This window comes from Callospermophilus lateralis, chromosome X (genome assembly GCF_048772815.1).
Source record: "Callospermophilus lateralis isolate mCalLat2 chromosome X, mCalLat2.hap1, whole genome shotgun sequence".
Taxonomy (NCBI): domain Eukaryota; kingdom Metazoa; phylum Chordata; class Mammalia; order Rodentia; family Sciuridae; genus Callospermophilus; species Callospermophilus lateralis.
Genome location: NC_135325.1, coordinates 90,023,827 through 90,037,037, shown reverse-complemented (window position 1 = coordinate 90,037,037; position 13,211 = coordinate 90,023,827). Strand labels below are relative to the sequence as shown.

General features: G+C 35.6%; 2 protein-coding genes across 2 annotated transcripts in view; one reads left to right on the top strand and one right to left on the bottom strand.

Annotated features, from left to right (window-relative positions):
* Trpc5 (transient receptor potential cation channel subfamily C member 5) overlaps nt 1–13,211 on the top strand; it is a 140,039-nt gene that overhangs the window by 34,962 nt on the left and 91,866 nt on the right. The window lies entirely within an intron of this gene.
* Trpc5os (TRPC5 opposite strand) lies at nt 3,205–3,528 on the bottom strand. Its single transcript, XM_077107495.1, has one exon. It carries the CDS (start codon nt 3,526–3,528, stop codon nt 3,205–3,207), a length of 324 nt encoding a protein of 107 aa, XP_076963610.1.

Genomic DNA, 13,211 nt, shown 5'->3' with positions numbered 1-13,211 from the left:
AAAATTCTCTCTCTCTCTCTCTCTCTCTCTCTCTCTCTCTCTCTCTCTCTCTTAAAAAAAAAAAAAAAAAAAAAAAAAACACCTGTTGTGCTGGTGAAAAAAAAAAAATAAAAGGCCTTTATTCCCTGACAAGGCTGGTGAAGGAGTGAACTAGGATTATTTCCCAGGGCCATAATTGTTCACAGAAATGACCTCTAAATGGGAATGGAACAACAGTGCTAAAAGAGAAACACTGTCCTTTTTTTACTTGATTGCATGATTGTTACCAGTTGGATCATGAGGTTCTATCTTTAAGGAAAGTTGGAATACTTCCTCAGTATCTATTAGGAAAAGGACAGAGCAGATGTACCACTTCTCCACTCTTTAGTGACACCCTGATGACATACTTTGATACCAAAAGGGAGAAATGAAAAAATACTCAGAATAAATGGATAGTTTCTCAATGGGTGGAGGTGTTGTGAGGGAGGTGCATCAGGAACTCCTGTACCAGGATAAAGGACCCAAAATAAGTTCATTCACACCTTAGGTTTCAGACAGACAACATGAGTCTTAAAATTTGAGTTAAGAAACCACATTCCATAAAAATCAGACAATATTTTTCTCTAAAAATGAGATGCAACACAGTTGATTTCCAAAACTGGTAGTTAAGGGATTGTCAACATTAAAAATTCAGAACATATAGTTTCAGGGAAAGCCAATGTGTTCCAAAGCTCAAGTAAGAATAAAAGTATTAAAAATGATCAGTATTAGGCTGGGATTGTAGCTCAATGGTGGAGCACTTGCCTAGCATGTGAGGCAGTGGGTTTGATCATCAGCACCATATTTAAATAAATAAATAAAGATTCATTGACAACTAAATATATTTTTTAAAAAATGATCAGGGGGCTAAGGTTGTGGCTCAGTGGTAAAGTGCTTGCCTAGCATGTGTGAGGCATGAGTTCGATTCTCAGGACCATATTTAAAAATAAATAAATAAAATAAAGGTATTTAAAAATGGTCAGTATTGCCAGGCATGTGCTTCCAATCACAGATTTTGTTAATGAAATCTTTTATTTAAAATACTAAAGTCATGTTTTAAACTGGGGGCCCCTAGTCCACTTTACACCATCGTTGTATTAAATAATACCTCAAGATATTTTTCATCATTTTTATAAGGCCTTTAAGATAAAACTGTGACAAGGTATAAAGAGATCAGTGGTTTTCCTTACCTCACTGAAGTGTAGTTCGGTTCTTCAGGGGTATAATGGTGATTGCCTTTGTTAGACCAGGACGCAAGAAAAGACCACTGACCCCAATTAAAATCAAATTAAAGCAAGCTTATTATTTCGACCGGCCGGGCTGCCTCTCCCTCCCAAAACGGTGGGAACAAGACAGCACAGCAGCTTTCCTGCAGCCCAACTTTATAGCCCAGAACGTTACACAAAGCGGGGTTACAGGTAACAGAACTCTGACGAGCATCACACTAATGGTAGTTTACATTTTTTGCTGGCCCCAACATCAGAATTTATGAGGACCATTGGAGCCTCAGAGAGGGTCATTGTCTGGCCAGGGAAGGCCAATATTTATGAGGTGTCACTAAAGTTTCAGAGAGGGCTGCTATCTGGTCAGAGAGCTAGGCATGGGTGAGTTCAAGGCACGGGCAGGCATTCCAAGCAGGTTCAGAATTTGCAGTAATTTATAGTAAAGCCAAAATTATCTTTTCATGGCTTTGTGGCGAGATTGCTCCCAATTTTAAGAAAAGATCAGGTTGGGTCTATCAGCCTTCAAGCATTCTTTATTACCCTTAAGAAATGGGACATTTGAAACCAATGGATATTTGTATATGTCAGTAAAAATAACTCCCAAATAATTTGAGGAAACAGGAGCTATATTTACTTTTATTAGAGATTTTTCTGTTGTTTGTTTAGTTGGTTGGTTTTTAAGTTTTCTGAGTATTTATATGGACAGAAGAAAAAACAACCTTTAAATGTGGACTGGAGGGAGTAGAATCCCTTTATTGAAAAATAATTTAAAAAATCTAGTTGGATCATGGTGGGTTAATAATGTTCAGAGTTATATAACCCCCTCAGGAACAAAATCTTAGCCTTAAATGGAATATAATTTATTATTTCATGAAGGGATTTTTCACCATTGTTTTATCCTCATTATTATTCCTACTAGAATTGAAATAGACTCCCCAAAAGAATTTAATTTAGTGAAAAAAATAAGTTCCAAAGAATGAAACAAAAGCTGATTCCAAACTGTAACTTTGACATGATGTAGAATAAGGAAGTGCTAATCTCTGTACAGATGTAAAACTATTGGATGATATTTGCATGCCAAATAGACTTTTCAGGCATTCTTATGCATACATTTTTCAGATACTCCTAATAAATTCTGATTTCATATAATCCATCCCATTGTCAGACACACCAGACTTTGAAACGATATTGTTTGATTTGTTCCTTAGTAGCATTGAAGGTAAGCCAAAAATTGTTACAGTTCTTATTTTACAAATGACAAAGGGCTATGTTCAGAGATTTGTTACAGATCATCTGACAAGCCAAAAGTAGAACTTCAGACTCTTGGTACAACATTCTCTCTGATTATATGCTACTACCTTCTGGTATATGGGGTTTGTTCATGCTAGATTAGTAACCTTGAAATTCACTACCAGGTAATTTAAGATGACCACAGGTTCTTTGATTTGTGAATGAAAACTTTATTAGTTTAAAACTATTAAACAACAAAACTGTTTTGACCAATAGTCATAATGACAATAAACAATTATAATCTAATTGAAATACTATCCTAGGGGATATTCCCCTTTTCATTTCCATTAATTGTAGAACAATAAAATCGGGTCCCAAGATGTGAGATAATTGATATGTGCTTCAGTCCATTGTTAGGTTGAAGAGATTCTCTTCTTTGTTATTATTTGCTCTTATCATCAAGAAGCCTAATAGAACAAATGCAAGTAAATGAAAAACCATACTGCTAAAGTCAAAGATTTTTGACGAAAAACAAAGATGAGATCAGTCTTTTCCTTCTGGAAGGAAACCAAATCTTACTTGTTCTATAAGGTCTTAATAATAAAAATATGCAGAACTAGGAGAAAAATATTGCTAATGTCCAGAAAAATCAGGATATATTGGGGGGAAAAAAAAAAGATCAGTGATCAGTTCTCACATGTTGGTGAGGGCAAACTGGGTGTTATTCACTTCTTCAACCATTGTTTATATCAGAGAGTACATCTTCACATAGCTCATCTACATCTATCATGGCTTGATCTATATCAAGGATTAGGTCTTCATCTTCTTGTAGTGAAAGTATTGATTCCAAGTCAGAGAGATCACCAAGATCTGGTAGTAAAGGTTCTTCAGGAGGAGATGCATCTGAACCAATCTGTTCTGTTCTATCATTTCGTTCTTCACAAGGAACTTGTTGTTCTTGTGAAATAGATAGTAAGAGCTCTTCAGCTATTCTTATTAACTGGGCTAGACACTCAACAAGTCCACCAACTAGTATAGGAATTGACTCAGACTCCATGCTCTTCTTAACAGATAAAATATTACTAAAAACTGTAGCAAATGGACTCTCGATGACAACGAATCCTGTGGGGCTAGTAATAGTTCTCTGGTTTGCTTAGATGATAAATTAGGATATTGATATGATTCTGATGGTGGTCAAGTATAGAATGAAGTCAATAGTACCACAGGATGTTTTGATAATGTTGATGAAATCTCCAACAAAATGTATTTATTGTACTCTTGTTTGTACCAGTAGTGAACTGCTGATATAATGACCGCCAGATAGATAGTCACAGGCAAGATTTAAAAAAGCAGCAAATCAGATCTAATAAAAAAGAGAAATATAAAAATTAGTATGATTGACACTTTATCCATCCTATAGGTCCTAGCTACAGGATACTCTTATCAAGAGTTATCCAGAGGGTTAAAAGAGGATCTCTAGATATTGTTCTCCTTTTGTGATAATCTAAAGACTATCTACTACTTCTTTGCCCATGGAATTTCTCATGGTTTTTAATGTCTTCTTAGTGGATTTGAAAATAAAGTGAGCATAGGTACTTTGTCTCTCTCTCCTGAGTATCTCTGTTGAGGAAAGATACATCCACTCAGGGTCTTTCAATTAACTCTGTCTTTATTCGCACCTTTGCATCATTGCTATTTATATTTGGAGCTACTAAGTATTTTCTGTATTTTTAATTATACATTCATTAAAATTTCCAGTTGCCCTGCATCCTAGTGGGGAGTGCATGGTAAATGAAATTCCCATATTCTCTGTCTTTTGTGAAATTTCGGAGAACTGAAGGTATAACGTTAGTTTTTTGTTGTTTCCCATTACTGCCTATCTTCCATATCTAGCAGTTAATTCTTCCAACTTTGTCTAAAGCCATGATTGCACTATTTTCATCTATATGTCTGGTAGACTCTGCATACTCCCTCTCCCACAGCAAGCATATACTTCTGTAAGGCAATACTCTGTGTGTGTATGTGTGTGTGTGTGTGTGTGTGTGTGTGTGTGTCATGCTGGGGATTGAACCCAAAGCCTTGTGCATGTGAGGCAATCACTCTGCCAACTGAGCTATATCCCCCAGTCCAGGCAACACTCTTTATTTAAAGATCTAGGGATTGGCCCAATAAAATCTACCTTCTGTGTCTGTCTGCCTTATCACTCCCATTCCTCTTTAAATGATTTTGTTGGGGGCTGGGGCTGTGGCTCAAGTGGTAGCGCGCTTGCCTGGCATGCGTGCGGCCCGGGTTCGATCCTCAGCACCACATACAAAGATGTTGTGTTTGCCGAGAACTAAGAAATAAATATTTAAAAATTCTCTCTCCCTCTCTCTCTCTCTCTCTCTCTCTCTCTCTCTCTCTCACTCTTAAAAAAATGATTTTGTTGAAGATGCAATAAATGTTTGGCAATATAACATATCTCATATTGCCTGCTCACTTGTTTGGTTCACAGTATTTTTCACTACTTCTCCTCAACTTACCTAGTACATTTATGTCCATATGCTCTAAGGTTCTCTTAACCCATTAAATTGAACTGAGGTTTGTCTTACCCATTACATTGAACTGAAAGGAAGCTGAGCTAGAATCCAAGGTTGTGTGGTCTACATTATTTTTTGGGGGGTGGGGGGGAAGATTGTCTCCTCTCTCATTACAAATAGATAATTCTGTCTTTACATTATGATGAGCTGATGTGTGTCCTACATAAATAGTTAAATTATTTCTTTTCATATCTCCATTCACCAAATTGTTTTTCCTGTAATAGTCCAGTTCATAATTTTCCAGTTCTGAAAGCATATATCTCCAGCCTATGGCTGATCAGTGTGGCTGTATATCTGTGGCCACTTTTTCCTTCAGCATATCTATATGTTAAAATTTGGTATACTAGTCCTGTAAATTGGGTTGATTTTCTTTCTCCAGCCTCAGTCAGGCTTTTCCTAGCAGAGAGTCTTAGGTAGAAATCATCCATCTCACTCCTTTAGGATACTGCCAAGTCTGTTATTACCCAATTTCCAGAAGTTATGACCAGAGTGGGTCCTAGAAAGGCAAAGGCTTCACCTTCATCTCACTATGCTCTTTCGATGTTTACTATAGTACAGTAAATGATCAGCCAGATGGTCTATAATTTGCACATGGAGTTTAACTGGTCTGCACAGAGCCTAGTTTGACCACTCAGCTGTAAATTATTTCCAATTAGCATAAATTCTGTCAGAGCATTCCAATGTTTTTGTCCAAAATCCTACCATCTTCCAAGAAATATATACTCAATTTTTGTATTATGACACTAAGGCTAGCTCTTATTTTCTTGTTTATTTGCTTTTCTGCCTCTCACCCTACCCTCACATAGATAGATTAAAATGTAAGTGCCATGAGATTAGGAATCTTGTCTGTTTTGTTTTGTGCTCTATACCCAAGGCACAGAAAATTGCCTACTACATAGTAGATAATTAGTGAGTACCCTGAAATAAGACAAGGAAGGGAGGGAGAGAAGAACAACCTTTAACTCATTCATTCAATAAATACCATCAAGCTTCAGCCATACATGGGGATAGCAGTGAGTGAAATAATGAGCTAGCCCATCAGAATTCACAGTTAATAAAATGAGCAGGAAAAGCATAAACAGAAGGAAAATATTCACAAAGCATATATCTGGCAAAAAAAATCTTTTATCCAGAATATATAAAGAATCCCTACAACTAAACAATAAAATTATAACAATCCAATTTGAAAAATGGGGAAAGACTTAAACAGACATTTCACAAAGAAATAAAAACGAATGGCTAACAACAACATGAAAATGTACTTAGTATAATTAGTCATAGGGAAATACAAACTAATATCACAATAAGATACCACAATGTACTCACTAAACTAACTAAAATCAAAGACCGACAATACCAAATGTTGACAAACATTTAGGTCAGCCAGAACTCTCACACACTCGTGGTGTAAGTATAAAATGGTATACCTCTTTAGGAAAACACCTGTTGGATTCTTAAAAAAAAAAAAAAAAAGCTAAGCATGCACCTATAGCCCAGCAATTCCACTTGTAGGTATTTACACAAGAGAAATGAAAATTTACAAAGAGATTTTTACAAGGATGGTTATAGAACTTTAAGTAAAACACCCAACTGGTTTCCAACAAATTGGGAAGGGGAAAAAAACAGTGGTATATTTATACAATGTAACACTAATCATCAATAAAAAGAAAGGGCCAGACAAGGTGGCATACACCTGTAATCCCAGAAGACAGGAGGATCCCAGGTTCAAAGCCTGCCTCAGCAACTCAGTGAGGCATTAAACAACTCAGTGAGAACCTGTCTCTAAATAAAATACCAAAAAAAGGGCTGGAGATGTGGCTCAGTGGTCAAGTGCCCCTGAGTTCAATACCTGGTATCAAAACAGCTATATAAAATACAAAATAATCTATGGTGCAAAAAACATGAATAGTGTTTACATCTAGGAGATGTAGAGACATAAGAGAACATCCTAGAGTGATTAATAATCATATTTTAGATATAATTGTAGGTTACACAGGAATATGCATTTGTCAAAAATCATTAGCTGGCACTCTTAAGATTCATGCATTTCCTTATATAATTTTTACTACCCCCAAAAAGAGTAACCAAGCACAATCCCCAACCTCAAAAATATATATATATATATCAAATGAGAAGACATACCCCTAATTAGTTACTATAATGTATGTTCATTTTAATGGAAAATATTATCAAGGATTATGAAACTCGTTTTTATATATTAGTATATTTAATATTCATAATAAAATAACTATGAAGTTGTGGATGGAAAAATTGAGGATCAGAGGGATTAAGTAACTTGCACATGGTAAGTAAAGATGCATAGCTGGAAGTCAACCCAGGTCTAACTTCTTTTTTTTTTCTTTTTTTTTTTATTGGTTGTTCAAAACATTACAAAGCTCTTGACATATCATATTTCATACATTATATTCAAGTGGGTTATGAACTCCCATTTTTACCCCAAATACAGATTACAGAATCACATCGGTTACACATCCACAATTTTACATAATGCCCTATTAGTAACTGTTGTATTCTGCTACCTTTCCTATCCTCTGCTATCCCCCCTCCCCTCCCCTCCCATCTTCTCTCTCTACCCCATCTACTGTAATTCATTTCTCTCCTTGTTTATTTTCCCATTCCCCTCACAACCTCTTATATGTAATTTTGTATAGCAATGAGGGTCTCCCTCCATTTCCATGCAATTTCTCTTTTCTCTCCCTTTCCCTCCCACCTCATGTCTCTGTTTAATGTTAATCTTTTCTTTGTGCTCTTCCTCCCTGCTCTGTTCTTAGTTGCTCTCATTATATCAAAGAAGACATTTGGTATTTATTTTTTAGGGATTGGCTAGCTCACTAAGCATAATCTGCTCTAGTGCCATCCATTTCCCTGCAAATTCCATGATTTTGTGATTTTTTAGTGCTGCGTAATACTCCATGGTGTATAAATGCCACATTTTTTTAATCCATTCATCTATTGAAGGGCATCTGGGTTGGTTCCACGTCTAGCTATTGTGAATTGTGCTGCTATGAACATCGATGTGGCAGTATCCCTGTAGTACGCTCTTTTAAGGTCTTCAGGGAATAGTCTGAGAAGGGCAATAGCTGGGTCAAATGGTGGTTCCATTCCCAGCTTTCCCAGGAATCTCCATACTGGTTTCCAAATTGGACGCACCAATTTGTAGTCCCACCAGCAATGTACAAGAGTACCCTTTTCCCCACATCCTCACCAGCACTTATTGTTGTTTGACTTCCTAATGGCTGCCAATCTTACTGGAGTGAGATGATATCTTAGGGTGGTTTTGATTTGCATTTCTCTGACTGCTAGAGATGGTGAGCATTTTTTCATGTACTTGTTGATTGACTGTATGTCCTCCTCTGAGAAGTGTCTGTTCAGGTCCTTGGCCCATTTGTTGATTGGGTTATTTGTTTTCTTATTGTCTAATTTTTTGAGTTCTTTGTATACTCTGGATATTAGGGCTCTATCTGAAGTGTGGGGAGTAAAAATTTGTTCCCATGATGTAGGCTCCCTATTTACCTCTCTTATTGTTTCTCTAGCTGAGAAAAAACTTTTCAGTTTAAGTAAGTCCCATTTGTTGATTCTTGTTATTAACTCTTGTGCTATGGGTGTCCTATTAAGGAATTTGGAGCCCGACCCCACAATATGTAGATCGGAGCCAACTTTTTTTTCTATCAGATGCAGAGTCTCTGATTTTATATCAAGCTCCTTGATCCACTTTGAGTTAACATTTTGCATGGCGAGAGAAGGGAATTCAGTTTCATTTTGTTGCATATGGATTTCCAGTTTTCCCAACACCATTTGTTGAAGATGCTATCCTTCCTCCATTGCATGCTTTTAGCCCCTTTATCAAATATAAGATAGTTGTAATTTTGTGGATTGGTCTCTGTGTCCTCTATTCTGTACCATTGGTCCACCCGCCTGTTTTGGTACCAGTACCATGCTGTTTTTGTTACTATTGCTCTGTAGTATAGTTTGAAGTCTGGTATCGCTATATCGCTTGATTCACACTTCCTGCTTAGAATTGCTTTTGCTATTCTGGGTCTTTTATTTTTCCATATGAATTTCATGATTGCTTTATCTATTTCAACAAGAAATGCCATTGGGATTTTGATTGGCATTGCATTAAACCTATAGAGAACTTTTGGTAATATCACCATTTTGATGATGTTAGTTCTGCCTATCCATGAACAGGGTATATTTTTCCATCTTCTAAGATTTTCTTCTACTTCTCTTTTTAGGGTTCTGTAGTTTTCATTGTATAAATCTTTCACCTCTTTTGTTAGGTTGATTCCCAAGTATTTTAATTTTTTTTGAGGATATTGTGAATGAAGTGTTTTTCCTCATTTCCATTTCAGAAGTTTTGTCGCTGATGTACAGAAATGCCTTTGATTTATGTGTGTTGATTTTATATCCTGCCACTTTGCTGAATTCATTTATTAGTTCTAGTAGTTTTTTTGTAGACCCTTTTGTGTCTTCTAGGTATAGAATCATGTCATCCGCAAACAGTGATAATTTAAGTTCTTCTTTTCCTATTTTTATGCCTTTAATTTCTTTCGTCTGTCTAATTGCTCTGGCCAGTGTTTCGAGAACTATATTGAATAGAAGTGGTGATAGAGGACATCCCTGTCTTGTTCAAGATTTTAGAGGGAATGCCTTCAATTTTTCTCCATTCAGAATGATGCTATCCTGAGGCTTAGCATAGATAGCTTTTACAATGTCGAGGTAAGTTCCTGTTATCCCTAGTTTTTCTAATGTTTTGAACATAAACGGATGCTGTACTTTGTCGAATGCTTTTTCTGCGTCTATCGAGATGATCATATGGTTCTTATCTTGAAGTCTATTAATGTGGTGAATAACATTTATTGATTTCTGTATTTTGAACCATCCTTGCATCCCAGGGATGAATCCTACTTGATCATGGTGCACAATTTTTTTGATGTGCCTTTGTATCCGATTCGCCAGAATTTTATTGAGGATTTTTGCATCTAGGTTCATTAGAGATATTGGTCTGTAGTTTTCTTTCTTTGAGGTGTCTTTGTCTGGTTTCGGAATCAGGGTGATGTTGGCCTCATAGAATGAATTTGGAAGAGCTCCCTCTTTTTCTATTTCCTGAAATAACTTGAAAAGTATTGGTATTAATTCTTCTTTAAAGGTTTTGTAAAACTCCATTGTATACCCATCCGGTCCTGGGCTTTTCTTGGTTGGTAGTCTTTTGATTGCTTCTTCTATTTCATCCATTAATATTGGTCTGTTCAAATTGTGTGTATCCTCCTGACTCAGTCTGGGCAAATCATATGACTTAAGAAATTTATCGATGTCTTCACTATCTTCTAATTTATTGGAATATAGGTTTTCAAAATAATTTCTAATTGTCTTCTGTATTTCTGTAGCATCTGTTGTGATATTGCCTTTTTCATCCCATATGTTAGTAATTTGAGTTCTCTCTCTTCTTCTCTTCGTTAGCATGGCTAAGGGTCTGTAGATTTTGTTTATTTTTTCAAAGAACCAACTTTTAGTTTTGTTAATTTTTTCAATAGTTTCTTTTGTTTCAATTTCGTTGATTTCCGCTCTGATTTAATTATTTCTTGCCTTCTGCTACATTTGCTGTTGTTTTGCTCTTCCTTTTCTAGGGCTTTGAGATGAAGTGTGAGCTCATTTATTTGTTGGTTTTTCCTTTCTTTGAGGAATGACCTCCAGGTGATGAATTTCCCTCTTAAAACTGCTTTCATTGTGTCCCATAGATTCTGATATGTTGTGTCTGTATTTTCATTTATCTCTAAGAATTTATTTCCTCCTTTATGTCTTCTGTAACCCATTGATCATTCAGTAACATATTGTTCATTTTCCATGTGATGTAGGATTTTTCCTTCCTTCTTCTATCATTGATTTCCAGTTTCATTCCATTATGATCAGATAAAATGCATGGTATTATCTCCACCCCTTTATATTTACTGAGGTTTGCCCTATGGCATAATATATGGTCTGTTTTTGAGAAGGATCCACGTGCTGCTGAGAAAAAAGTATAACCACTTGATGATGGTTGATATATTCTATATAGGTCAGGTAAATCTAGGTTATTGATTGTGATATTGAGTTCTATAGTTTCTTTATTCAACTTTTGTTTGGAGGATCTGTCCAATGGTGAGAGAGATGTGTTGAAGTCACCCATAATTATTGTGTTGTGGTCTATTTGATTCTTGAACTTGAGGAGAATTTGTTTTATGAACGTCACAGCACCATTATTTGGTGCATAAATATTGATAATTGTTATGTCTTGTTGGTGAATGGTTCCTTTTAACGGTATATAATGTCCTTCCTTATCCCTTTTGATTAACTTAGTCTTGAAGTCAATTTTATTTGATATGAGGATGGCCACCCCTGCTTGCTTACGAGGACTGTGTGCGTGGTATATTTTTTCCCAACCTTTCCCCTTCAGCCTGTGTATGTCTTTTCCAATCAGATGTGTCTCCTGGAGGCAGCATATTGTTGGATTTGTTTTTTTAATCCATGTTACCAGCCTATGTCGCTTTATTGGAGAGTATAAGCCATTAATGTTTAGAGTTACTATTGATATATGGTTTGTACTTCCAGCCATGTTTGATTATTTATCTTTTTTTTTTAATTTAGTTTGTTTCTCCATGTTTAGCTTTCCCCCCGCCCTCTGTCTTTACCAAGGCACTTCCCACTGATGGTTTTGGTTATTGTTTTTCATTTCTTCCTCGTGTAGTGTTTTGCTCAAGATGCTTTGCAATGCTGGTTTTCTGGCTGCAAATTCTTTTAGCTTTTGTTTATCATGAAAGATTTTTATTTCGTTGTTGTACCTGAAGCTTAATTTTGCTGGATACAGAATTCTTGGTTGGCATCCATTGTCTTTCAGTGTTTGAAATACGTTGTTCCAGGATCTTCTCGCTTTCAGCATCTGTGATGAAAAATCCGTTGTTAACCTTATTGGTTTACCCCCTGAATGTAATCTGCCTCCTTTCTCTTGTAGCTTTTAATATTTTCTCTTTGTTCTGTATATTGGATATCTTCATAACAATGTGTCATGGTGTTGGTCTACTGTGATTTTGTGTGCTCGGTGTCCTGTATGCATCTACAATTTGTATATCTGTTTCCTTTTTTATTTCTGGAAAGTTTTCTGTAAGAATTTCATTCAGCAGGTTACTCATTCCCTTGGTTTGAATCTCTATACCTTCCTCTATCCCAATGACTCGTAAGTTTGGTTTTTTTATGTTATCCCATATCTCTTGGATGCTTTTCTCATGATTTTTTACCAGCCTTTCTAAGTTGGCTAGACTCTTTTCAAGATGATATATTTTGTCTTCATTATCTGACATTCTGGCTTCTACTTGCTCCACTCTGTTAGTGATACTCTCATTTGAGTTTTTAATTTGGTTTATAGTTTCCTTCATTTCTAGAATTATTGTTTGATTTTTTTATAATCTCTATCTCCTGATAAAGATGCTTAACTTCTTCTTTTATCTGTTTATGTAATTCATTTTCAATGAGTTCTTTCACTGTTTGAATTTGCTGTCTCATATCCTCTTTAAGGTTCCATTCCATCTGTGTAAGTTCTTTATTTGACCATTTTTCTGATGACTCTAGGTCCTCCTGAATATTTAGGTCCTCCTGAATATTCCTCCTGCATTTTTTGTACTCCTTTTCTTCCTTGCTTTTTCATGCTGCTCATGTTACTTCTTGTTCTGTTTGACTGCTGAGTTACTGTTTATTCTTATAAATTTATTTGATGCTTGGGAGGAAAGATATTAGAAGGGAAGGGAAGAAGTCACTAAAGAGAATGAGACTAAGCAGGTAGAATTCAAGGAAGGGGGAATAAGAAATTTGAAAAGAAATGAAAAGACAAAAGAAAAAAATAGAAAATAAAAAAGAAAAAAATTTTAAAAAATAATAATAATAAAAATTAAAACTAAAATTAAAAAATAATAATAAAATAAAAAATTTAGAAAAAAATTTAAAAAATTTAAAAAGTTAGAAAACAACAACAAAAAAATGAAAATGAAAAGAAAAAAAAACCAAATTAAAAAAAAAATTAATAAATGCAGTCTTAGAGTTTGATTAACTTCTCTTCCAGTAGGTGGAGCTGTGCCCACTGGGTCAAGCTTCTCCTCTCAATATGCGGGAA

Coding starts and splice junctions, on each gene's coding strand:
- Trpc5os (XM_077107495.1), bottom strand. CDS start 3,528: ATGGAGTCTGAGTCAATTCCTATACTAGTTGGTGGACTTGTTGAGTGT.